The sequence below is a fragment of the Ictalurus furcatus genome, chromosome 4, assembly GCF_023375685.1.
Source record: "Ictalurus furcatus strain D&B chromosome 4, Billie_1.0, whole genome shotgun sequence".
Taxonomy (NCBI): domain Eukaryota; kingdom Metazoa; phylum Chordata; class Actinopteri; order Siluriformes; family Ictaluridae; genus Ictalurus; species Ictalurus furcatus.
This window is the reverse complement of record NC_071258.1, coordinates 3,918,348-3,946,208: the sequence shown is the minus strand read 5'-3', so window position 1 is coordinate 3,946,208 and position 27,861 is coordinate 3,918,348. Positions and strand designations below refer to the sequence as shown.

At 38.2% G+C, this 27,861-nt stretch overlaps 1 protein-coding gene across 7 annotated transcripts in view; it reads right to left on the bottom strand.

The window, feature by feature from the left end:
- Nucleotides 1-27,861, bottom strand: part of LOC128606446 (ryanodine receptor 1) — a 98,761-nt gene that overhangs the window by 22,125 nt on the left and 48,775 nt on the right. For 4 of the 7 annotated variants that reach the window (XM_053622571.1, XM_053622574.1, XM_053622573.1 and 1 more), the window contains exons 49-83: nt 27,429-27,649; nt 27,152-27,242; nt 26,917-27,057; nt 26,666-26,826; nt 25,751-25,829; nt 25,571-25,660; nt 25,239-25,376; nt 25,079-25,156; nt 24,913-24,988; nt 24,435-24,558; nt 24,201-24,316; nt 23,801-23,868; nt 23,584-23,705; nt 23,181-23,230; nt 20,020-20,080; nt 19,055-19,181; nt 18,789-18,897; nt 18,593-18,674; nt 18,307-18,437; nt 15,967-16,287; nt 14,999-15,239; nt 14,404-14,491; nt 14,168-14,260; nt 13,057-13,071; nt 8,442-8,612; nt 7,977-8,036; nt 7,764-7,898; nt 7,121-7,233; nt 6,916-7,012; nt 6,708-6,814; nt 6,529-6,580; nt 4,694-4,774; nt 1,710-1,809; nt 1,455-1,534; nt 410-486 (exon numbers count right to left, since the gene is read on the bottom strand). In XM_053622571.1, the coding sequence (XP_053478546.1) occupies nt 410-486; nt 1,455-1,534; nt 1,710-1,809; nt 4,694-4,774; nt 6,529-6,580; nt 6,708-6,814; nt 6,916-7,012; nt 7,121-7,233; nt 7,764-7,898; nt 7,977-8,036; nt 8,442-8,612; nt 13,057-13,071; nt 14,168-14,260; nt 14,404-14,491; nt 14,999-15,239; nt 15,967-16,287; nt 18,307-18,437; nt 18,593-18,674; nt 18,789-18,897; nt 19,055-19,181; nt 20,020-20,080; nt 23,181-23,230; nt 23,584-23,705; nt 23,801-23,868; nt 24,201-24,316; nt 24,435-24,558; nt 24,913-24,988; nt 25,079-25,156; nt 25,239-25,376; nt 25,571-25,660; nt 25,751-25,829; nt 26,666-26,826; nt 26,917-27,057; nt 27,152-27,242; nt 27,429-27,649 (3,896 nt within the window). The remainder of the gene's footprint in view (nt 1-409; nt 487-1,454; nt 1,535-1,709; nt 1,810-4,693; nt 4,775-6,528; nt 6,581-6,707; nt 6,815-6,915; nt 7,013-7,120; nt 7,234-7,763; nt 7,899-7,976; nt 8,037-8,441; nt 8,613-13,056; nt 13,072-14,167; nt 14,261-14,403; nt 14,492-14,998; nt 15,240-15,966; nt 16,288-18,306; nt 18,438-18,592; nt 18,675-18,788; nt 18,898-19,054; nt 19,182-20,019; nt 20,081-23,180; nt 23,231-23,583; nt 23,706-23,800; nt 23,869-24,200; nt 24,317-24,434; nt 24,559-24,912; nt 24,989-25,078; nt 25,157-25,238; nt 25,377-25,570; nt 25,661-25,750; nt 25,830-26,665; nt 26,827-26,916; nt 27,058-27,151; nt 27,243-27,428; nt 27,650-27,861) is intronic. The other 3 variants (XM_053622572.1, XM_053622576.1, XM_053622578.1) reach the window with 1 other exon arrangement.

Genomic DNA, 27,861 nt, shown 5'->3' with positions numbered 1-27,861 from the left:
ATTATTTAACAGTGATTTATAATAATGCAATTTAATAATAATTTTATAATGTTATGTTATTATTAATCGCACAAATACAATTATATAATGATCATATCTATGCTCCATTTAACCCTTTCATGCATACATTATTTAAAAACATCCAGATTCTTTAGATGTTTTTTTAAAAAAATAAAATAAAATAAAATAAAATAAAATAAAATAAAATAAAATAAAAAAACACATCATTGCATGTCATATGAATTTTTTGCATTTTTTCTAAATAAATGGTAATAAATGGTAATAACACCATAAATAATGATTTTATTTATTTATTTTTTTTAAAAGATAAAACTTTCTCCTGAAATGGGAGAAAAAAAAAAAAAAAAAACATTTATAAAACAAAACATTCAGAAGAGACGTCCCCTACCTGCAGGTCTGCATCAGAGCCTGCAAACTCAGGAAGAAACCAACGTCTTTCTTATCCTTAAGGTAATCCAGCATTCTCTGTGAAAGATCAGTACACACAAAGCAGTGAAACCCCTTATAATCAGTTTAGAGCTTTTCAACCTTGGTTTTTCAGTAACCTGGATTAGGATTGTGCATTTCAACAAATTTAAAGTAGTAAGGTGTATCATAGAAAAGCCAATGATTAACAGGTAAATGTTTCTTAATAAATCTAGCTTTTCACACTCACAGACATCATGGCCACACATTTTCATACTAGTTATATCAAGCCATGTTTAATGGACATCATAAGGGCGTTTTCAGACCTGTAGATCTGCACTTTGTTACGAAACAGGACACTCACTGTATTTTCTCCTTGGCTCGGTTCTCTGTCACAAGGCAACATTTTAAAGCGTACCAAAATGTGTTTATGCAAGTCACATGTGATTAAAATGTCCTCTCATTGGTCAGAGTGCGCCTGTTTATGTTCTGGGGTTCTGCTCAATGGGGTCATCCATCAAGATGTATAGACAGAAGCTCTGTGAGCTTATTGTGGCTTTCTTGTTAGCTGTAGTAATTATAATCTATCAGTTTCAGTGGGATTGTGATTTACGTTGCAAGCCATTAGCAAAACAAACACGCTATTTACGTAATGCAGTTCCCATCATGCATTGCTATATAGGTTGGTTCGTTGGTCCGTTGGGTCGGATTGCTTTCTCAACACAAACGAACCACTCCATAGAACCACTCCTAAACAAACTGAAACAAAGGAGAAAAAACACCATGTTCTGAAATAAATGGTCCAAATGATCCAGGTGTGAAAACGACCTAAGATAAAAGCAGGGTAAAGCAGGATAGGTGTCCAAGGAAAAGACAGAAATTAATCCCAAGTTCCACAAATCTGCTCATCTGATCTGCCTTAAAAAAAAAGAAAAGAAAAAAGACTCGACCGTCAGTTAATTGTGTTCTCTGCATCAGCTGTGTTAGAGCATGGAAAACTTCAGGATTTGTGTATAAGTGAAGCTGACCTGCTGAACATCACAGTTGCCTCCGTTAAGGATGGAGATGCCCAGCTTGAGTGTGGAAGACACCATGGCTCCAGGCTCACCTGGTAGCAAACACACAAAAGTTCTTTTAGCCTGTAGATCTTTACATCAAAATGCAGTACTGTGCAAAAGTTTAGGCACCCTGTTATTTTTAGTACAAATTTTGTATGGAAAAAAAAACAAAAAAACAACAAAAAAAAACAAAAAAACATGCATTCTTAAAGGCCAGATCTGTACCTTTGCAGGCGCTTATCATCTGCAGTACCATCTCAGCTGCTCCACGGTCATGGAGTCGCGACTGCTGGTACAGGAGCCTCTGCTTCTCCATCTCCTTCTCCTGCTCATCAGAGAATAGCAAAGTGAGGAAGGAGCCTTGAGCCATATCCTCTAACTCCATTTACACACACACCCAACCATCCACACAGACACACACACACACACACGCAACACACACTTCATTTCATTCACTTAGCCTGGGGGGCCAATCTACTTGATGTTGCTATTGATAATATTTATCTGTTCAGACTTTGTTTGAATGTATTTTTTAATTCATCATTAATTTTATTGTCTGGGAACTCTTTAGACTTAATATGCAATTACAGCGATGCAATTACACCATGTTTATTTACCTATTAAAATTACGTACTTATATAATCACTTATTTATTACATATTTATTCATACTCCATTGCCCTTAATTATACAAATTGTATAAATATACAGTACATAATGCATTTGCTGTAATAAGAAATTACATTAAAAACGCACGTTGTATTGTGCATGATGTGCGATGAAGATAAAAACCGTGATTTGAAGTATGGTCATGCAATGGATCTGTCTAGACTTCTTATGCCTTTTTTTTTTCTGGCCCTGATATTAGCTTAGCCCAAGCCAGAAAAGAGCATCTTTAAATTAAACTGATCATTTTAAATAAATCTTTCTTTGTTTGGTTTATGGGTTTTATATTAACAAAAATGAATAAACACACGCACGCACAGATGCACACGCATGCACGCACACACATACACACACTCACACACACACACACACACAAAGAAACACAACACCACTATAAAACCGAGTGGTGTTAGTGAGGATTGTTATTTTAGCAGCCCACATCTGGCGACGTTTAATGATGCACAAACGTTTGACTACAGCAAACAGCCCTGGTCACGTCTATTAAATATCTAACCTGTGATCAAACATAAAAGCTGCTGAGACCCCAAAATAAACCCCGCCCACTAAACCGTCACCGTCCTACAGTCTGTTGTAAACCTAGTCAGTTTTCACCAGAGATCTTGTTCTAATAAGAACAGGCTGTCTGCATTTATATGCAGTGTGAGCATGTGTGTGTGTGTGTGTGTGTGTGTGTGTTTAAAGGAAAAGAGAGGATAGGTGTAAGGATACAGGGTGTCTGACTGACTGTGCAGGCTTTTACTGTAGTTCTTGGTGAGTACAGAGAGGGAGACTGGAGAATCCAATTAAGTCATGAAGAAGCAGCATGGCACATGGACTAAAACACAAAGCCTGGTACCAGTCCAGAGAAATCATGTGTTGTGAAGTTGTACTAATAAAGTTGGAAGATAAAATCACAGGGGTGCATTTCAATCAGCTCCATAGCTCTCAACATCATGAATCAGTATTTGGTGTACACGAGTCGGGGCACTGGAAAGGACCCTGACTCGCTACACGTTGGGACACCGATGACTCAATTTCCAGCGGCATGACTACGTAGTCGTGTTGTAAAACGCCACCACACCACCAATTTATCACCAACAGGCAGGGCCGATATCTTTCTGACATTACATGTCGTATAAATGTGTTAGCTCAATCACATACGTTTCTGTCACGGTACTTCAAGCAGGATCGTACACTAGCTAGTGGGATTTTTTCACTCATTAAACACTTCAAAGTCGTTAGACTCAAACAAACCATATATAAAACATCAAATAAAGTTAAAACCTTATCGCTAACGTAAGTAATCATTTGAGAGCTACAACAACGATAACAAGCTGCTTACATTTAGAGACAAAGTTGGCTGAGAGTTCGTCCGACAGTCTTTTTTCGAGCTGAGAGGCTTCGGACAATATGACGTCATTTCCAGTAAGAGAACATGGTGAGCATTAATGCTCCCTGGTTTTTGTGGTGCATTGTGGGATTTCTTTAGGGAGCAAATGTAAGTGCATTGGAAGGATTTTACGATTGAGACAACCCTTAAAATAGCCGACTCCCTGAGTACTGAACTAGGGAGTTGATTGAGACGCACCCTGGGTGTTAATTAGCAAAGCTTTACTACTGAAATCCGAAATCTATCAATCAAGGCATCCAAGTGACATCTGATTTCCTGGATTGGAATCAGGCCATAATGTCAAGCAATTTTTTTTTTTTTGTATTGCTTAGTAGGTAGGTAAGGGTGTTAGAGGCAAAGGGAAGCTGATGCAGAAACACACACACACACACACACACACGGCTGAGTCTGGAGAGGTGGGACAGGACTGCTACTATATTAGGGGAAATGTTAAGGACTGTTGTGTGAGTTGCAGTTTGCGTGTATGAGTGTGTTTTGTGTCTCACACACCCAAACTCTAGCACATACACACATCTACTACTACATGGTTTTAGAGGACAAAAAATGCATTATGTCTAGAAATAATTTCAAGAGATACTAATCTTTTTGCTTTTTTTTTTTTTTTTTTTTTTTTGGAACGATATTACAGTGTTCCAGCAGAGGTTTAGTGTAAATCTCAGATATACGCATTAGTGTCCTAAAAGCAATGCTGAACACGAGCACATCACTCTAACAGATGTCTGGTTCACTCTCTGAGTCTGATTTGGTCACATGTTGGTCTGTGTTCAACATGTCTCTTTTGCTCGTAGGCGTTTTGCTTTCCATCTCTCTGCACTCGCTCGGGTCAGACACAGTACACGTGTGACACGATAACCAGGACGCAAGACTCGAAAGAGCAAAATCCAGCAAAGGTGTGCACAAGTCAGTCCACAGCATAAAGACAATAGGTGCAGGGAGAAAGAGAGTGAGAGAAAGAATAGAGCGAGGAAGGAGAAAAAGAAAGAAAAAGGGGCTGTAGGGGTCTAGATGTGGGACGACGGGATGTGCAGGTGCAGTGTTTTATCTCGCTGTGTTCACTCAGTGCTTGGTTTGACGGCTCTCTCCGGTGGCGCGAGACCCCCTTGGACCCCCCATACCATCTCATTCTGCCGCACCTCAAACGATGGCTCCTCGCCCCCCTCCTCCTCCTCCTCCTCCTCCTCTCCCCCTCTGTCCTCCTCACCCATGTGGCAGCTCTGTGGAGAGAGAACAGTACAGTGACGTTTACCATTCATTACAGACCAAAAACAGTAAGTAAGTAAGTAAGTGCATAAGTAAATAAGTCAGTAAGTGCAGTACTGTGAAAAAGTATTTGATTTCTTTTTTTTTGTGTGTATATTTCATACTAAATTGTTTCAGAAATTACAACAAAATCTATGATAAAACACAGGTGACCTGAGTAAACACAAAACACAGTTTTTAAATGATATTGTTATTTAGTGAAGCAAAAAAAGTTATCTAATACCAACTGGGCCTGTGTGAAAATGTATTTGCCCCCGTAGTTACTAATTCCCCAAATCTATGAAGCTGCACTCATAATAGGGTTCAGCTGGACTAGACACAACCAGGCCTGATTACTGCAAACCCTGTTCAATCAAATCAACACTTAAATAGAACTTTTTCAACAGCGTGAAGTTGTTAAAAGGTCTTACCCAGTAACACACTATGCCAAGGTTGAAAGAAATTCCAGAAATGATGAGGAACAAGGTGATTGAAATACATCAGTCTGGGAAGGGTTACAAAGCTATTTCAAAGGCTCTGGGACCCCAAAGAACCACAGTGAGAGCCGTTATCTCCAAATGGAAAAACTCAGCACAGTAGTGAACCTTCCCAGAAGTGGCCGACCTTCCAAAATTCATCCAAGAGCACATGGACAACTCATTCAGGAAGTCACAAAAGAGCCAAAGACAACATCAAAGGACCTACAGGCCTCTCTTGCAGAGAGAATAAAGGCCACTGTTCATGACTCCACTATCAGAAAGACACTGGGCAAAAATGACATCTATGGAAGAGTGGTGAGGTGAAAACCACTGCTAACCCAGAAGAACATTAAGGCTCATCTGAATTTTTCCAAAACACACCTTGATGAACCTCAAAACTTTTGGGAGAATGTTCTGTGGATTGAGTTAAATATGGAACTGTTTGGAAGACAGGGGTCCTGTTACATCTGGTATAACCAAACACCGAATTCCACAAAAAGAACATGATACCTACGGTCAAGCATGGTGGTGGTGGTGTGGTGGTGTGATGGTGTGGGGATGCTTTGCTGCTTCAGGGCCTGGGCAACTTGCAATAATTGAGGGAAACATGAATTCTACTCTCTACCCTGAAAATCCTAAAGGAGAATGTCTGGTCTTCAGTCCATACGTTGAAACTTACTACAACTGGATTATCCAGCAAGACACTGGTCCAAAACGTAGGAGTAAGTCCTAGTCCTAGAAGCAAGTGAAAGACTGATCTCCAGTTATCAGAAGCGTTTGGTTGCAGTTATTGCTGCTAAAGGTGGCACAACCAGATTTTAAGTTTAAGGGGGCTACTAGTTTTTCATATGGGTAATAGGTACTGGATAACTTTTTTTGTGTCAGTAAAAATATATATTAAATAAAAACTGTATTGTGTTTTTTCTTAGGTTGCCTTTGTTTTATGTTGTTTGAATTTCTAAAACTATTTAGTATGATACATACACAAAACAGTAGAAATCAGGAAATCAGAAAATACTTTTTCACAGCACTGTAAGTAAGTAAGTAAGTAAATAAAATAAAAATGAGTGAAAAAATTAAATAAATAAATAAAATAGAATAAATAACGAAAACATTTACAGTTCACCTTCACAGATAGATAGATAGACAGACAGACAGACAGATAGACAGATAGACAGATAGACAGATAGCTAGCTAGCTAGCTAGATAGATAGATAGATAGATAGATACATATTTTTATTTTTACCAACCTTTGCCATAATATCAGCATATGCCATGTACAGATGATCTACATCAAGTTTTCTGCAGTAAAGACAAAATTGGGTGTAAGTGACAGATATAACTCCATTGATTACATCAGTATCAGCAGTGTCTGATACGTAAAGTATCAGTTAAGTATAGGATGAAATACGTAAAGTGAAGGCTTTACGTTTTTTCAGTGAGAGCTGTGCGGCTAAAGTGAAGAATGAGCTGATGCAGAGGATCCGGCTTGGCCTCGGTCTCCTCTTCTTCCTCCTCTTCTTCCTCCAATGTTTTCTGTAAAAAAATTAATAAAAAATAAAAAATAAATTTCCAGAACAATCCCAGCTAACCTTGTATAACCATAGTATGAAAGAAAAGCAGATGAACACACTCACAGACAGATCATTGATCATCTTATCCTCGAATGAGTAGCCCTCGTTCTCCAACCAGTTGCGTCTATAACCGTCTAGGAACATGTTGGACCCCCGGTGCCTTTAGACCGGACCAAGAAAGATATGAGTAATACAGTGGGTGTTAAATATTGCTGTAATGACCTACATTTGGAGTATCAAATGTGAGAAAGTGTGTGAAGTGAATAACCTTGGGATATTATACAATGGAGTCATTCTGAAACATGCCACAACAGCCCGGCGACGCTGCTTCGACAACAGCTTGTGCCAAACCATCTTCTTGGATTTATAAGGGTGTTCAGTCTGAGGGGAGATAACACAGTAAAATCTAAATATTTATACACACCTGTGAGTGCATCACAATAATTAATGGATACTGTATTACTGCAGCAGGTTTTAAAGCAACAATCCTCATCATTAAGGTATTTCTCTGCCCATAGAATACCTCAATCTTTGTTAAGTTATGAAGCTAACTGTTAAAAGACTACACTCCATAGCACAAGAATTGATTCTTGTGAATATTATTAGTAGTAAATATAATTATTATCGAACACTGGATTATATTACGTCTATGTCAGCATTTTAGAAAAGCAACAAGCTATTTAAGGGTGTGTGTTACAATGATTTTATCACACGTAAGTGGGTTTTAGGCACTCTGATAAAAAATAAAATTACTCTAATGCACGCCCCCATGTGGATTATTGATTTATTAACACTCAGGAGTATACATGTATAGGTCTTTTGGGGCATTACAACTCTATATAAAAATGACGAATCAGTAGTTGTTTGTGCACATGTTCGTGTGTATGTCTGCTTGTGTGTGTACAGCTTACCACTTCAATATGGTAAAGCACAGCAGAAACTTCCTGTACTCTCTTCACAACCTTCTCTGGATTTTCAGCATCCTCCGCTTTGCCTGAGGTTTCCTTATACAGAGCCATCTGCCAGCGCATGGAGGGGTCCTCCACCTACACACAGCCACAGAGAGAATGAGATACTTCACACACACACACACACACACACACGCATACAAAATCCATCCTCACCTTGCCTTGCAGATAAAGGTTATTCTGCAGGAACTCCCTCACTTCCTCATCTGTGTCTTTCTGTAATGAGCAGAGAAATGGACTCATATCTTTTCTCTCAATGCTTTCATATGTGCTTCCTTTTATCTGAATTATAAGGTGATCGCAGCTCTATATAAATAAAACGAATAGCAATGATCATACTACAGTGCTACTGAATTCTCCAGTCTGATTGTTCAGAAGGTGTTGATTAATATTCTATAACAGCAGCTGTGACAGTAGTGTAATCACATGTTTATACAGTATTAAAGGATGTACTTCTTGTTATGTGCCATCTTTTTTTTCTTTTTTTTTTTTTAATAGTAACAACTTATTGACATGGACATGACATATAATCGTTGACATTCATGTTGTTTATTCTCCAACAACAGCACACCGCAAAGTGTTTTATTCCATACTTATTGGCTGCAATTAGTCTCTCTTTACCAGAGAATAACGGATCTTCGCCAAGTTGATGAGCTCTTGATCTGCAGGAGAACACATATTCAGACCGATGGGCAGGAGTTTCTTCAGAGCAGCTACAATCAGCGAGGTCTGGACCGAGTAGCGATCACCACGCCGCTTCTTCTTCGTACGTTCGGCATCAGCTCCCCCACCCTGTAAAAATCTTGTCTAGTTAGATGGCAACCATGAATATTCCTGAGGATTCCTATTCCTGGGGAATGTATGGCTTTGTTTATTTTACCCTGGTATCGGGTGCAAAAAAAGTGTTAAAAAAATATATATATATAAAATATCTATTACAAAAATTCTGAAACAAGACAATATAGTAGAACATGTTCCAATGTATCAGCTATATCTATCTTAATATAAAATATTGAATATACAATATTTCTACATCGCCCATTTTTTAAACGATTGTAACATATTGCAAAAAAATAAATAAAAAAGTTAAAAAAATATATAAAAATATCTACCATAAATATACTGGTGGCAAAATAAGTGTATATTTACCTAAATATAAAGTAATGAATTGTAAAATATTTCTACATCGCCCATTTTTTAAACTTTTGTAGCATGTGGCATTTTTCTTTTCTTTTTTTATCTTGCAAAAAAAGGAATGAGGGTGATTTGCGTTGCGGGGAAATGAACGGTGTTATTGAACTATTTTCCGAGGTAACACCATGCTTGTCAGGTAAGTGTTATATATTAAAACCCATTACTGTAAATTGTGTATTGCAGTTTCAGAAGTGCAGTTTAGAGGCAGCGGGAGTTAGAAGTGAGAGAGCAGGTTGGAGAAAATGTTGCTACACACACACACACAATGCATTTCCAGTGTTAGTTGCCCACCCTCTGGCACAGCACACACACAAAAACAAGCAGGAGCCTTCTGCCTCACCCCAAATCCTCTCACTCACCCACACACACATACATTCTACTGCTGCAGGTGCAGGACACGGTTACTGACTGTTATCTGCTGCCGTGTGAGTGTGTGTGTGTGTGTGTGTGTGTGTCTGCATGTGCTTATGTGTGTTAGGCAAGGAGGGACCAGAGGAAATCATAGCTGATGCCCCATTAATGACCATCCTCTAGCCCAGCTGCAGAGTGTGTAATTCTCAAGCCTGTCCTCCTTAAATTGAGAGTATTTGAGCCCATAGACATTTTATGAGAATTGAGTGGGTGAGTTAGGTGACATCATTATCTACATTTTGGGTAACACTTTAACCCTGCGTAGTAAGACGAACATAGCTGTGTCATAATGGTCTCATGGAAAATGTCACATGTTGTCATGAGAATCTTTATAAAATATTTGATATCATAGGAAGGCACAGTGGCTTAATGGTTAGCACGTTTGCCTTGCACCTCCAGGGTTGGGGGTTTGATTCCTGCCTCTGTGTGCAGAGTTTGCATGTTCTCCCTGTGCTTCAAGGGTTTTCTCCCCAGTCGAAAGACACGTGTTGTAGGTTGATTGGTATTTCCAAATCGTCTGTAATGCATGAATGGGTGTGCAAGTTTGTATGTGATTGTGCCTTGACATGGGTGCAGGGTGTTCCCTGTCTTGTGCCCCAAGTCCCCTTCGATAGTCTCCAGGCTCCCCACAACCCTGTGTAGGATAATATGTACTGAAAATGGACACATGGATGAATTTTATACCATGACTATATTAATTTCTAATGGACAGCCAGGTGCCAATTATTTTCTATTAACCACAAGCCTGTTAAATAGTTCCGACTGCAAGGTTTATATTAATGTGCTCATTCTAATATGTTATTGCTTCTATCAACAACGTACACAGGGACTTATATGGCGGACGTTCAGTATAAAGGGATTTTATGAAAGTGTGTAACTGTTGATATGGTGAAGCTTTCTGTGAGGAGATTAATTTCTATGAGAAGTTTATTTAACAATTTTGGAAGGAGTCTCCAGTGTCAGTGCTTGTTACACACAGAGGGAAAGTTGTAAAAGCCACTGGAAAAGTCGTCAGGACAAACATCTTTGCAGTTTCTCTGTAGCATGAAAAGCTGCATCTTTTTGTCTTAATAACTTCAAGAGAGAGAAAAATGAGAGGCTGGTATGGGAACGACTGTTTATAGCTGCTAAACGTTGGAAAATTCATAATCGGAAGCAGAGAACGCAGGATTCAAATATACATCTAGGGCTACATAGGAAAACCCCATGCCTATGTACCCATGACATTTCACCCATAAGAAAGCTAGTGATATGTGATTACATATGTGATTACATTCTGCTAAAACACTGTAATAAACGTTGAATGTTTTAGTCAATTGAAAATGGAAACCTACGGCACATATTCAGTCAATGCTTATTTTTGCTCTATCGAAAATATACGGTATCGAGAGACCACTGTATCCTATAATATCAGTTTCAATTGTGTGTATCATTAGACCACTAACTGCTATACAACAGGACATGCAGTCAGGTCTATAAATATTTCACATTGACAAAGCTAACTAAAGTTAATTTAGGAGTTGAAATTAAATAAGGAATATGAGCTCAAACTTAGACTTTCATTTTTAATTTAAGGCTATTTACATCAAAATCAGGTGAACAATGTATGAATTAGAGCACTTTTTATATGTCTTGGTTGCACATTCTTTGCAGTTAATGACTGCCTGACATCACCAGACATCTGGGGTTTCTTCCCTGGGGATGCTCTGCCACTTCTTTACTGCAGCTGTCTTCACTTCCTGCTTGTTCTTGGGCGTTTTTCCTTCAGTTTTGACTTTAGGAAGTGAAATGTTCAAAGTGTGCTTCGGGTCACTATCCATCTGCACTGTGATTTGCCATCCAATGAGTTTTGAAGCATGTGGCTGAACCTGAGCATATAATATAGCCCCGTAAACTTCAGAATACATCCTGTTACTTTTGTCAGTGGTCACATTATCATTAGTTACAAGGGAACCACTTCCATTAGCCATTCCATACATGACATGAGGTGGTATGCTTCAGATCATGAGCAGTTCCTTCCCTTCTCCATACTCTTCTCTTCCCATCACTCTGGTACAAGTTGATCTTTGAGACATCTGTCCAAATAATGTTGATCCAGAACTGTACAGACTTATTTTTTTAAAATTGGTTTAGATGTTTTGGCAAATTCTAACATGGTCTTCCTGTTTTTGAAACTTACCAATGGTTTACATCTTGTAGTAAACCTTCTTCATTTACCCTGGTGAACTTTTTTCTTGGTTGTTGACGTTGACACTCCTAAAGGGTGTTCTTCATCTGGCCAGTTGTTGTGAAGGAGTTTTTCTTGACCAGGCAATTAGTTTGTCCGTTATCTACCACAATTGTTTTCTGTGGTTTTCTAGGCTTTTTTTGGTTTTCCTGAGCTCACCAGTATTTTTCTTGCTTCATTGGCAATGACAGCTCTTTGGACTCCATATTGAGAGTTAACAGCAACAGATTTAAATTGCAAATCAACTCTAAACCTTTTATCTGCTTACTTGTAACTGACATAATGAGGGAATAGCACACATCTGGCATCTGGCCATGGAACACCTGAACAGCCAATTATTCAATTACGTTGGTCCCTGAGGAACATATATATAAAAAAGTGCTGTAATTCATACACCATCATATTCATTATTCAATTTCAGCTCCTATAAATTCTCCTATAAAGAGTGAGAATAACAAATACTGTACATTATGTCAATGTCCAAATATTTTATGGACCTAACTAACATGTCATGACAACTCATAACAGCGTATGACACGTGACATGTTTATGATGTGGTTGGGTAATTCTTATGGTACAGAGACCAGGTAAAGTGTTACCTAAATCTGCAAATTATGTCAATTAACTACAATAAGTTGATTGAAAGGTATTTTAGAAGTACAGATGCTTTGTGTGAATTAGAATGAAGGGGGGTCAGTATCAGATGCGAAAGGGTATGAAATTATAAAGTCATGCCCACCCCTCCACAAAATACCCACATTTTCCATGATGCCACACTTATAATATACCAAATAATTTCTAAAATCTATGACCAGATGAATTATGGGCAATGATGCATTTGTATTTGTATAAAGAATAGCTTTAAAAAAAAAAAAAAAAACAAAACAGGTAATTTACAGAGAACCCTGCAAGAAAGCTTCACCACCAAACAAGAAAATGCAAGAGGGAAAGAAAAAAAAAAAATAAATAAAATAATGAAGTAAGAGGTAAACTGCAACGATCTGCATCAAACAAGATCCAGCAGGTGGCAAACCCATCAAACTCATCAACTCATTGGCAGGGCAATGGGACTCAAACCCAGCAGCAAACAAGCAGCTGAGCAGAGTGCCATGATCCTGATCCTGCAAACTAGGGCTGAGAACTTTCATCAAGTGCTTTTACAAATGCCTGCTCACACACACACACTGGCAACGAATGAGTGGCACATTCTTTAAAATGTGGCATTTACAATACATGAAGAATTTGTCCACAGCTTCTTACTGTGTATTTTCAATAAGAGTGGGTGTGTGTGTGGGTGTTTTTCCTGCTGTGCCAGTGTGTGTGTGCAAGTTTGATAGAAAGCCTCGGCGATGTGGTGCCATGCGAAACAGCACAGCTTTTTGTCGTGCAGAAATGTATTCTGACCTCTCCATCCCCAGCCTAGAGAACCCGGCGTCCACATCAGGACAGAACGCACACACACATACAGAATTCATCGTTAATATCTTGGCTCCATGTGTATTCAAAGACAAAAGATGGAGACAAAACGGCAATACCAGACAACAAGAAATACCGCTGCTGCATATCGAAAAGTTTTTTTTTTTTTTTTCCTTAGAATAAAGCAAGCAGGTGATTACAAAAGAACAAACACTTGTTGGTTACACTGATTTTAGCTAACATTTACACAATATACTGGTCCAGGTCAATTTCAGAGGCAAAAAGAACAGTATTCAAATAAATGATGGGGAACGTGATGTGGGGAAATTAATCATATTATCACACTAAAAATTCACAACACATAGAATATATAACAGTATTTAGTTTTACAAACAAAATGCCACAAAAAATAGTTATGCAAATAGTGCCTTACATAAGTATGCACCCCCTGTTACCCTTGGCCTCTTGGTCATCCTCTGACTAATGCCCTCTTTACCCAGTCACTGACTTTTGGTGGATGGCCGCCTCTGGGCAGAGTTTTGGTTGAATCATAGTCTTTCCATTTTTTTTCTATGCAAGATGTGTGTATTTGGGTGTGTATTTATATTGAAATATCACAACACTTTAATTACACACAGGTTGAGTCCATTCAACTAACCATGTGACCTCTAATGGCGATTTTGTTTCACCAGAGCTAATTTAAGGATTTCATAGCAACGGGTGTGAATACTTTTGCAATCACTGCAAAAGCACCATTTATATGTTTTTAATTTGTAAATAGTTTTGCAAACTTTATTAACTTCCCCCAAACACTGCAATATTTGTGGAGGGTGTGAATATTTATGTAAGGCATTGCATACATTTGAAAACCCACGGGTTCAATTACATTTTGATTTAATTTTATTTTATATCTATAAAAAATATATATAAATAAATAAATAAATGCAAGGGAATCAAAGTGAGAACAGCAACAAAAAAAATAGAAAAGTGTCCTGTGACATAGTTCAGCACAGCAACACTATCATCATGCCTAGCTCTATTAAGTATAAAATTGTCACTCATTAAATAAATGTGCTCATGCGGTCAGATGACACCTCACCTTGCTCATCTTACTCTTGCTGTCAGCGGTGAGGAAAGACATGTTATTAATCTCATTCATCACCACAAAGTTCTGCTCCTCACGCTTGAAGTTCTGCAATGTTCAGAAACAACAGTAGGTAGTGTTTTATCGTAGACTATTTGTAATGAACATGATTTAAAAAAAAAAAAAAAAAAAAAAAAAGCAAGATGTCTTCAAAGAAAGTGTGTTTTAAACGTGGCTGCAGTTAGACTCACATGAGATTTTGACCAGAAGATGAAAACTTCTCCCACCATCCTGAACAGGTCTTCAGCATCAGGATCAGGGCAGGTTAGCCACCTCGCCCTTCAAAAAGACGAGATTAGCTTGGTTACAGCTTGGTGTCACTCAGTCACAGACAACACTGACACTATGCTCTGTTTCTAGCCTAAGTGTACAGTATTTGGGTGAAAACTTTCCATAGGTATGTTTCGACCTAAATGTGATACACTAGTTGTCTAAATTAGCTAGCTTAGCTTTTAGCACTTCCAGTAAAAATGTTTCCCTCAGCTTAATTGGCTACTTCCTGTGGTTTTGTTCATAATCATATACTACTATAATTTGGGGTCTTACTGCCAGACACAAAATGGATGATAACCGCTGGAGTAAGGAACTAGATCAGGCAAAAAAAAATAATAATAATGGATGGGTAGGTAGGTAGAGAGAAACACATTCTAATTGGTATTTTGAAAACATCGATGCTGAGGTAATCATCTAATCATACACTGTCGCTGATTATGAAACTGTGACACTGTAACAGCCCTAACCTGCAATTTAGCTATTTGTAAGGAGGCTCAAAGAGTATCTCAGCACCTGTTGTTGTCCACATAGCGGATGAGCAGTGGATAGAGGGCATACAGATCCCTGCAGAGCACAGCAAACTCATCTCGGATTGTGCCTTCTTCACTGTCCACCTCTGTCTTGCCCTCCATACGTAACTGATCCTCCTCAGCTACTACCTTCCCTGAGCGTTTCTTCAGCTTCTCCATCGTGGGGATGAAGTGAGACTTGAGCATCTCTGGCTTGGCCCTGCTAACAATGGGCTGGGCAAAAACTGAGGGAAAAGAGAAAGAAAAACGGCAGAAGGATGAACACGTAACATCTGTGACCTTTATTCTATATACGTTTTTGCAATGCAGCGTGGGTTAATGATACTCAGTAAACAGAACCAATATAAAGAATGTGTCACCATATTCCAGACAATTTTTACAATGAATAATATACATAGTATTAAAAAAAATTAATGACACCGATCACAGAAAGAAGATTCTGGAAATGTCATATTCTAGGAGTCAATCAATTTATATGCTACTTCTCAATAAGGAATAATACATTTTCAGATCATTTTCTTGTTTATATAAATCTAGAAAAATAATTTTACCTGTTTGATAACACATACTGTACCTTGTGTGTGTGTTTATACATCTATATATATATATATATATATATATATATATATATATATATATATATATATATATACGATGACAAATCTGTGCTACCAACACGTGTTAATTATTGTGTTGCTACTGGTTTCAGTAAACGAGATCACACCTTTTAAAAACTCCTTGGCCAAAAATGGGACAGCAGATGTAGTATAAATCTAGACTTCAATACCAGATCTTACCCAAATCTAGAGCAATTCCCTTTAGAAAAAAGCTCAAATGTTTATAAGCTTATATGTAAATTCTACAAGAGGTCACTTACGTGATGTTAGTCATTCCAAGTTAACAAGAGACAGCTATATTGGAAATAAGGGTTAACCTGTGTGCCATACTAACCAGCCAATCTCTTCATCCAAGAGGCCTCATCGATGCCCAGGTTGTTGACCACGATCTTCATGATGCTGCCCAGCAGCTGGTTGAGATGTTCAGAAGTGACCTCAGTGCAGAGTTGTCCCTCCTGCTCAGGGAAGTTCTCAGACCCTCTTTCCCACCAGCGCGGGAGGTAGTTACACAGCATGGGCAGCGTGATCTCGATCACGTGCGGCATCTCAGTGTAACGAGCTCCAGACTCTGCCAGGTCACTAATCTCTTTCATTAGCACTTCCAGCTCTGGGATGTCCATGCACAACTCTTGCACCTGACTCGGGAGTCCCAGGACTAAAAGCGCAAGGAGTAGAAATCTCAGTGTACAGATATACAGAATATATGGTAGGTCCACTGTATAAACATTTTACTCCATATTCTTACATTTTTAGTTACAGTAAAGTGTAAAAGTCAAGTCTATTTTTGTTTGTTTCATCAATTCTCAAAACCAGACAGGAATACATTTTCCAGATGATTAATTATTAACGTGCGCTTACGCTCAGGCATTTTGCAAACTTGTAATGAATGGATTTGAGTCAGGGTTAGCGTTTGTAACCCTTTTCTTACGAGTTCATTCATGTCACAGTGCATGAAATCCAACGTAACATTGAATATTTTATAATAAACATATTTTAATGCAATCTAGTTACATATTTAACTCTCATATTATGTTGAAAAAAAAAAATTACCCCTATTAAGTTATGGGTCAAAATGACTTCCACAGTTTAAATACACACAAAAACAGCAAAGAACAGTAAACCTTTATTATGGCTTGTCAGAGAAGACAAAAAGAAGAAATATGAGAACATACAGTATAATTTATAAACTGCATTTAGTAATTTTTAATGTATTTAACTGTATTAAACTCTTTTTAACCACTATTTATTAAACATTTTCTTTCTCATGAACTGTGAAACTTTCCGGTAAAAAATATTTTTTTTTTTACCGTAATGTAAAGATTTTTTATTTACCTAAATAGGCTGTTTCAGAAGAAGATAATAGAGTTTACCTAAATAGGATGTTGTAAAACTTTGTAACCTTAGTTTTTTAAGCTTGGTGCTTTATAAGCATAGTTTCAGATCCTGTAGGGATGATTTCACTCGTTTTCCCTCAAAATTACTCTGTACATGATGAGCACAAAGTAACCCTGTGTATGCTTTCTGCAGATGTATTTCCTGCACTGTACACATGTGGTGCTGGTTTTATTCTGTTTCTGAAGGGGGCCAGACCTGGCATCATTTCAGTTTCTTACACTTGTATCCACTGACACCATTTCTTGCAAATATGGAGATACAACTAAGCTCCCTTTCACCCTCACAGGGTAGTGAGAACAAGACATAACAATATACATCAAAGAAATGTTTTTATTTTGGGTCTGTGCAACTACCTTTGAACATGGATGTGTAAGAGTCAAAATGAGCCATAACATCATCTTTGAATACAAACTATGTTCAGACTTTCCACAACACATCAGTGTGTCCACAATTTGCTTATAAGTTCACGACCCTAAATGAGGAAAAGTCAAAGAATTTCAAAGAGAAAAAGAGTGAATACGCAGTATTTCAGATATCTCAAATGTGGAAATTGGTCAAATTGACCCATAACATAATAGGAGGGTTAAGGATAAATGATATAAAATCTTGCTTAAGTTCATCTTTAACTGAAAACTTCTTTGATAAATATTTGTATGATTGTGATGTGAGAGCCATTATTTAAAGGATGACAAATGTGTGCTAACAACACAGTGTCAGTTATTGTGTTGTTACCGGTTTCACTAAAATTGAACAAAACTTTTTTTTCAAAACTGATATTAATGGAGAACAATGTTAACTTTTCTATGCAGCTAAATTTTCTCAAACACTGCTGTGTACTTAGGCTGGGTAGATGCCACGTTGACAGTCAACTTGTATGATCAAATACACTAAGGCAATGCATATGTGTAGTCCAATACAACTGTAAATGATGGTGGCAGTATAGCACGATATGATCTAATGTCCAGAACAACTGAACAATCTAGAGCTGTGTCGCCACACTAACCAATTTCCCTATTATTGTTAATGTTTGAATAGTAATAATAATCATTTTTAAAAAAAAAACTTCAAACCTAACATAAATTCGGTTTTGCATCTGGACCTAGGTTTGTAAACAAAAACCTAAATACTTTTTAATTTAAAGGTCATAATTGTAGATTTGTGATGCAATTCCTGGCAAAAATAAGGAGGATCTAAGACAGCGTGTGCGTGTTTAACATCTCCATGCCGCTGAGACAAAAATGTTTGCTGATTGATATAAGACAAGGGAATTGCTACTCACTGGCTCTCTCTCTTGGTGTTTTTGTTGTGTAGACCGAGTATGCATTGAACTCATTGAGGTGGGGCTCAAGATAGGCCACAGGCATGGCAGCAGCCAAATGAGCCAGACACTCACCAAGAGCAGGCCTTAGTCTAGAAAATACACATATCAATACTTAATACAGTATTACACACATCTTTCTCAATATACACAAACCTCATGCTACTTGTGTGATGAGTGAAGGTGTTAACTAAACCTTATTTCTATGACATTACAGTAAAACAAAGTTAGAAACAAAGTTACTCACTTTTCAGCATGAGGGGTCTTAACTGTACCCACTGAGTAGATGCTGCACATGAGACGATAGCAAGATATCTGCAAGTCATCCACTGGAAGAAAGACAGGTTAGTATGTCTTTTAATAAGGTTCATTTTTCATGCTAATAAAACACAAATGCATAGGATATCTCTGCAAATGTTTATGGATCATATGAGTGGACTTACAGATGACATCATCGCCAAACTGGTGCTGGGCGATGTGGTCGAAGAGTGAAGTAAGCACTGGCAGTAGGGCAATGGTAGTGTAGTTAATATTTTGGGACACACCTTTAACCTTTGGAATGACAGAAAGATATATATATATATATATATATATATATATATATATATATATAGTGAGGGAGATAATCAGTGTTATGTATTTCAGCAAAGTGAAGATTTTGTTGCAATAACTTAACATACTATAGAAGAAGTCTGTTCTGGTATCTCACCTGGTTTTTGGTGGACACCTTGCCCAGTTTAAGATTCTCAACCATCTTCTCAATGTCATCAGCAGCGCTCTCGAAGAATGAACGGAGACCTGCTTTTACGATCTCGGGTCCAGATTTCATCACAGTTCTGCAGGGAGAGGAAGTTAGTTCAGTGATTCTTGTTTTGCATTTTGATGCTTCACAATTTTCTATACAACCCTAAAATAATCTAAAATAAACAGTTTTAGATGAAAACTGGAAAGCCCCCAATCTTCAACTGTCCAGTTTGGGTGAGTCTGTGCCCAGATTAGCCTCAGATTCCTGTTCTTGTCTGACTGGAGTGGAACCCAATGTGGTCTTCTGCTGTTGTAGCACATCGACCTCAATGTTCAATGTTTTGTGCATGCTGAGATGCTTTTCTGCTCACTACGGTTGTAAAGAATGATTATAATAGAGATAATATATCCTTCTTTGCAGCTTGAACCAATCTGTCCATGTTCCTCTGAGCTCTCTTATCAACAAGGCGTTTCCACCAACAGAACTGTTGCTCATTCGATATTTTTTTGTTTGTTTTTTGTACCATTCTGTGTGAATGCTAGAGACTGTTGTGTGCGAAAATCCCAAGAGATCAGCAGTTTCTGAAATACTCAAACCAACTCATCTCGCACCAACAGCCATGCCACTGTTAAAATCACAGAGATCACAATTTCTCCCCATTCTGATGTTTGATGTGAACATTAACTGAAGCTCTTGACCTGTATCTGGATGCTTTTATCCATTGTGCTACAGCCACGTGATTGGCTGATTGGATAAATGTGCAGGTGTACAGGTGTTCATTAAAGTGGACGGTGAGTGTACATAAATAGTGGTGAGGTTTTTTTCTCTTCTTTAAAAGTAAAATAAAATAAAAGGCATGGCTTGGGTCGATGGGATATCCGTGATTAAGACATAAAAATATAAAATATAAAAACTCATCTCAACTTTACCTGGCATCCAGTGAATGAGACAGGATGTGTAAGCAGTTTACCACTGCTGAAGCATCAGTTCCTGTACACAACACATGCCATAAACAGAGGTCAGGTGCACATTAATAGATGTTAAGCATTGAAGTTTGTATCCAAGACTGTTATTTCAATGAACCCTAAACGATACTGCTCATTTCAAATCAGGATTAGTGTAACAATGAGTGTTTCAGGTCATTTTGAAGGAAATGTTAAATTGTTGATTAGTAAAAAACTTCTGCCAGTACAATATCCATGCCAAGTCACTAAGCATCCTTTGGTGTCAGAAAAGCACTATAATAATAATATGTTGTTGTTGTTGTTATTATTAATAATTATTATTATTATTATTATTATTATTTAGTAGTAGTGGTAGTAGTAGTAGTAGTAGTATTATGAATGCATCAATATATATATATATTTTTTTTTCAGACCGAAAAGGAATACATACCGATACTCATACTGAAATGAATAACTTAGCATTAAGCAATCAGGGAAGTCACTGAACATTTAATTCACCATGAACAGTGGATACAGTGGTGCTTGAAAGTTTGTGAACGCTTTAGTATTTTCTGTATTTCTGCATAAATATGACCTAAATCCAAACCAAACCAAATTAAACAAATGAGACAAAAATATGATATTTGGTACATTTATTTAGTGAGGAAAATTATCCAATATTACATATCTGTGAGTGCTAAAAGTATGTAAACATTTGCTTTCAGTATCTGGTCTGACCCCCTTGTGCAGCAATAACAGCAACTAAACGTTTGCGGTAACTGTTGATCAGTCCTGCACATCGACTTGAAGGAATTTTAGCCCGTTCCTCAGTACAGAACAGCTTCAACTCTGGGATGTTGGTGGGTTTCCTCACATGAACTGCTTGCTTCAGGTCCTTCCACAACATTTCTATTGGATCAAGATCAGGACTTTGACTTGGCCATTCCAAAACATTAGCTTTATTCTTCTTTAACCATTCTTTAGTAGAACGACTTGAGTGCTTAGGGTCATTGTCTTGCTGCATGGCCCACTTTCTCTTGAGATTCAGTTCATGACCAGATGTCCTGACATTTTACTTTAAAATTCGCTGCTATAATTCAGAAATCATCACTCCGTCAGTGACGGCAAGCTTTTGCAGCCAGATGCAGCAAACAGTCCCGAATCATGATACTACCACCACCATGTTTCACAGATGGGATAAGGTTCTTATGCTGGAATGAAGTTTTTTTTCACCTTTCTCCAAAGATAATGCTTCTAATTTAAACTAAAAAGTTCTATTTTGGTCTCATTCCTCCACAAAACATTTTTCCATTAGCCTTCTGGCTTGTCCATCTGATCTTTAGCAAAGTGCAGAGGGGCAGCAATGTTCTTTTTGTAGAGCAGTGACTTTCTCCTTGTAACCCTGCCATGCACACCACTGTTGTTCATTGTTGATCTTCTGATGGTGGACTCATGAACATTAATATTGTCAATATGCCAAAGTGAGAGAGATCTTTAGTTGCTTAGAAGTTGCCCTGGGTTCTTTTGTGATCTCACAGACGATTACACGTCTTGCTCTTGGAGTGATCTTTGTTGGTCGACCTTTGTTGGAAGGTAACAATCGTCTTGAATTTCCTCCATTTGTACACAATCCGTCTGACTGTGGATTGGTTGAGTTCAAACTCTTTAGAGATGGTTTTGTAACCATTTTCCAGCCTGATGAGCAACATCTCTCTCTTGCTGAGGTTTTTCGTTCATGCCATGATACACCTCCACAAACATGTGTTGTTAAGATCAGACTTTGATAGATCTCTGTTCTTTAAATTAAACAGGACGCTCACTCACACCTGGTCGTCATCCCATTGACTGAAAACACCTGACTTTAATTTCACCTTCGAATTAACTGCTAATCCTAGAGGTTCACATAATTTTGCCACTCACAGATATGTAATATTGGATAAATAAATGACCATGTATAATATTTTTGTCTCATTTGTTTAATTGGGTTCCCATTGTCTACTTTTAGGACCTTTGTGTGAAAATCTGATGATGTTTTAGGTTGTATTTATGCAGTTATATAGAAAATTCTAACGGGTTCAGAAACTTTCAAGCACCCCTGTACATGCATGCCCATGAAGATTCTTTATAACGTTAACTAGTTGATTTTAAATGTACATTATCTAGCTACATTATTAATCTCAGATTGAAAAGGCCTGTTATGGAAAAGAGTGGATTTTGCTTCACTTTGGAAAAGTGCTTCTGTTAAGCTTTAAATAAAGTATGTTTTATTGTTTTTAGAATCCTTCAGATTAATAGTGACTTAATGTCAATAACAATATACTGAGTAAGAGCTGTTGTTTTCACTCACCTAGCGTTGTATGTAGACATTTTTTTTTTCTCACCTAGCTAGCATTTTGCGGCTAGCAAAGAACTCATGATGAGTTTTATGTTTAATGTGCTTTACCAGGTTGCTTGTATTGTAGGAAGATGCTGTAGTTCCTCCTCTTGATATTTTCACAGAGCACAGTTTGCAGTCTGGTTTGCTTAGATTGCAAATCATTAATCATGAAATATGTTCAGATCATTTTCATTTCATATCTGCCATTAGTGTAACTTATGTCACAGATTATCACGTGGCATAAGAACATTTTATAAAATAACTGAGTATAATATCTGACCAATACTAGATAGCAGTATTGGTATCAGTGATTAATTATTATTCTCAGTCTCACAGCGCAATCATGGATGATGGGAGAGAACTGGACAGCATTGTGCTCTCTAATTCTAAGATCATAATGGAATAAAACTTTGGTTTAAAGTAACTGCTCAACAATGACTACAGTCACAATGGTTGCAATGAAAAAGCACATGCTGAATACTGCAACAAAAACTGGAGCTGGTTGTCCATTGTTCATTGTATACGATTCTAGTTATAAAACTAAGTAATGTCATCTTCATTTTATCTTCAAGTCAGCATTGTGCTGCAAAGAGTTAAGCGAAGCACAGCAAATAACAGCAAGGCCACAGCAACAATGAGAGTGTGTGAGAGAGGAGGTGTTTATAAGGGGCAGAAATGGCGATAGGTAAGGAGGAAAAGCAACATGGAAGCTTGTATGAATTAGGATAAAAGAGATGGCCAGTGGTTATCCCTTACGCAGGTTTCTTACCAAAGAGGGAAACTCTGTGCCTCACTAGAGCAGCCAACTTACAGAAGATACTGAGGCGTGAAGAAAGAGAAAGAAAGGGGGAGAAGGGAAAGAAAAGAGAGATAAAAGAAAAAAGGAAGAAGGGATGGAGGAGGAAAAAAAAAAGGGTGAAGTTCGAGCCATGAAAACAGAGGGGAAGAAATTAACATGGTCCAGTAAAACAATGAGGAGACAGAAAAAGAGAGGGCATTGGGACATGGAGTACCAGAGGCAGAAGAGAATACAAGGAGCAGATGCATCTTCATCACGTAATAGTTTTATAGTATAGTCATAGTCATTGATACTTATAATCCTAATTTTGCATCATACTGTGCAGTCTTGTGCACTTTTGTCTACAATATCTATCAGGTGGAGGTTTAGTTACCTGGCAATCATCTCTTTTTCCTTGTTGGAGGCATGACCACCGCTGCCCAGAACTTTAGCAGGAGTAGAAAGGAAGTAGAGGCAGTGGTTTTTAAAGTACTGGTTAACCAGTGGCAGCAGGATCTAAAGGTGGAAAAAATGTGACAGGAAACAACACTTTTATTGACCTGATCAAGGTGTAATGAGTTTTCCTATTAGGAAGACTGAAGTTGTCTGACCTTGGCAAAGAATTTGATCTCCTGCTCATGAGGGGATTTCTCGACTCTTCCACTACTCACAACAGCCTCTGGATTGACACACACACAATTTTTTATTTTTTATTTTTTTTTTTTAAGATATCAAGCTGAGTTGAATATGTATTTTACATTTACATTTTATGGCATATGGCAGACGCCCTTATCCAGAGCGACTTACATTAATCTCTTTTATACAACTGAGCAGTTGAGGCCTTAGTCAATTTTCCCAGCAGTGGCAGCTTGGCAGTGCTGGGATTTGAGCTAATGACCTTCTGATCAATAGTCTTAACCAATGAGTTACCACCAACCCCCCCCCCACGAAAAATAAAATATAAAATAAAAAAAAAGAGTGTTTTCACATTGAGTGTTATCAGAGACTAACCCAGGTGTGCAATGAACTCTTGAGCGATCTCCATCCACTTCAGAAGCTTCTGGAGGAAGCCATAAGCAAAACGTTTCTCAATGGAGGAGATCTCCTGCTCCATGTCCTTCAAGCCCCTGCAGAAAATGTGTACAGAGAGATGAACAACACACTTAAGGACAAATCAAACCATTAAAAAAAAAATGGTTGAAAAATTGTACAGCATTGCCAATGGCTGTATGTTTAATACTGTACCTTGTGACAGCATATCCTTCAAACTGGAGGAATTTAAGGAGGTCTTGAGCTTTTTCCCTGTCACGGGCTTTCTCCTTGGCCGTCAGAGTGTCATAAGGAACAAGCAGAGGATGGGTACCACCACCTATAACAACACAGCGTTCGTTCAGAACATTTGTGTATTCACAGTAATGATAGTATACAGCAGTGTTGCAAATGAAATACTGGATAATCAGAATACTTGTACATGAGATTTCTCATGATTCTCAGATTTTTCATTTGTCCTAGACCAGGGGTGTCCAATCTTATCCACAAAGAGCTTATATGGGTGCAGGTTTATATTACAATCAAGCAGGAGCCACACCTGATTCCACCTGTTTAATCAGTTGAGCTTAGCTTTCAATAGACTCAGGTGTGGCTTCTGTTTAGTTGGAATGAAAACCTGCACCCATACCGACCCTTTCTGGATAAGATTGGACACCCCTGATCTAGACCTCACCTTTGGCTTGAAGCTCCATCTTCTTCTTCCTGCCCCAGGTATTGTGGTAATTTTCAGCCAGTTGCTCTGCCATAGACTAGAGATGGAAATACAGAGAAAGTTCTTTGTGCAACTGCAAGCCAAGAACACAGGTATCAGTATATAATGGTTTTATCCTATTGCATACCTGCAGCTCTCTGGACAATGCCATGGTGGTTAAATCCACAGGCTGGGGCGAGTATCCCTGACTAGGATCATAAGTTGCCTACAGGAATGCACAAATACACCAAGTTTAGACCTTTTAGCACTGTTTTGCTTTCTTACAATCTGTTTTATCAGAGAATTACCTGAGCAGTTTGAGAGATCTTCCTAGTGGCGGCCTTTTCAACCTTCTCACCCTCATCTCGAGCTTTCTCTAAAGTCCACTCCCAGGCCAGCATGGCTTTAATGGATTCTTTGATGGGCCAGCGGTAGATCTCCTTATCCTGATGAGCATAGATCGATAGTGTGCTCGTGACACAAACATTTTTTTTTTTTTAATTAAATCAATGAATCATCAAAATCAAGCCTGCTAACACTATATTAGATGAAGTTTTAACCATGAAGAATCAGATTATGCTTTCCATACAAAATATATGACTTTGTATGAATATAATACACACAATGCATGCATTAAGACCTTTTCAGAAAATGTTTTATAAGGCCGGAGCATAGGATGGGTCTTCCCAATCTCATCCAGTGTCTCTCCATAGGTCCAGTTATTCTGGATCTGAACACAGAAAACATTTTGGGGTGTTTCATAATGCAGTGTTTTTTTTATTAATAAGTTAAATATTTTCGGTGAAATTTGTGGACTAACCTTTTCAAACGCCCACCTATCGTGAGTATTCTCTGCAAATTTGTTGATGAAGGCATCTAGTTTTTCTGGGATGATGGTACTGTGAGGAAGTAAGCGAAGGCTTGTTTACTCGAAACGTATATATAATAGACTTCTAATAGGAATTGTTGAGGGAGTCAATAAACAGTCTGTAAAAACGTAATTTATGTAACATGTAGAAGAAAAGAATAAACAAACAAAAAACATGAAAATACCTGAAAACCAAAAAAACATTTGACAAAATATAAGTTGCTTTTTCAATATCTATACATATATCAATAGCTTTAGCAAGACGTTCTCCAAGACAATCTTTTCCTGAAACCTTTATTGTTTAGTATGTTGTTTTCAATTTGTTTTATAAAGACACTTAGTTTAAACGGGACAGCACAATAGTGTTGCCACCTCACAGATCAAGGGTCCATGGTGTGATCCTAAGCTCTCTTTACAGTCTGTGTGGCGTTCCATGTGATATGTGCTTGGGTTTCCTCCCAGCTCTCTGGTTTCCTCCTACCTCCTACTATTCATTGTGTGTTTATGTCTCGCATACAGTGTTCCTGGGATACGCTCCAGATCCACCTTGACTCTAACCAGGATAAAGCGGTTACTGAAGATGAATGAATGAATGAATGAATGAATGAATGATTTTGAACGTTTATTGAGTTTCACACCTGCCCTCAGACATTCATTATAAGTGAGTTTCACTTCAGCAGGTGTTTTCTGAGGACTGCAGTTGCAGATGCTGCAGATGTGGTAAACAGGGATTCGGGTAAATATGCAGGAGTACTCCTTGTAGTAACAATGGCTGAATAGTAGTAACGATGGATTTTTTTTTATTCTGGAACATTTTATACTGTTTGTTTTCATATAACCAAGATACACTGCCATCATAATACTCACTTGGTAGTCTCCACCGGTCTGGGATCGAAGTTGCCCTCAGCATCAACTGTGGCTTTTTTCTCCGTGGCAGAATAGCTGGCATCTACATAGTCAGGAGGGATGGCACCAGCAATGGCACAAATGCATGGCATGGCGATCTTGAACAACTCCGCATCAAATTTCTGTCAAAACAACCAATATGCATGTCTTAGCAGTTGTGCATCCCTGTATTACTTTTTCTCAAACCTAACTTTTATGCATGTGTGTCTCACCTTGTGTGCTAGAGACTCAAAGATTCCCCAGAAAAGTTTACGTGAGAGATGCAACTCCTCCTCTGATGTGGTACCAAAATTGGCCCAGCCATTTGGTAGGCAGTAGTACTTCCAGCAGCGCTCATAGTGATTAGTCAGCAGCTGAGAGATAAGAAATAAAGAGTCACCTCGTATATAAGCATTAGAGTAAGGAAGCGCAAATGTGTGAATATGAGCAATGAATGAGTGCCCATACTTTCAGAGGCATCTTGGCATATTCGTTGAGGATTGGCACATCAAATACAAGTCTCCGCAACAGATGCTGCAGCATTGATGGGTGCAGGTACCTGAAAATAAACAAGGACGCCAAGAGAGTAAAACAGATGCTATCATGCTAACATGTAATATATCAAACTGTGGACATGGCTGAGGTGTGTGAAAAGGTTAACCGTTATGTTATGCCGTATTGTTCAAAAATCAAAAGATGTCCTGTTGGCTGCTGAGTATAGAATATGAATAGAAGCCTAACTGACTTGACCAAAGACATGAGGCAGTCCTCAATGACATCACGCTGGGCTTTGGTGAGTGCGCGGCCGCGGGACAGTCGGTAGATGGTGTGCAGCATGGAGTCAATCATGATGGCACGGTGGTCAGTACCCGCAAACAGTGGCGCACACTTGGTCAGAACTGGTAGCACAGCTGAACACAGATAACGGTTGAGTGCCAACGCCATCTCCGTGGTACTGAATGCCACCTAAACTCCAAACAAACATAAACCAATAAAGAAACATGTTCAGATATCATCACTCTATGACCTAAACCATTAGAGTTACGTTTTGTCAACCACTGTTAAAGTTATTAGAATTGTTCTGTACAGTATCAGGTAACTGAATTATGAATAATATCACTTGACTCTAACTGCAATTCTAATAAAGAACTAGGAAAGGTGTTTTGAAACTACTTTTT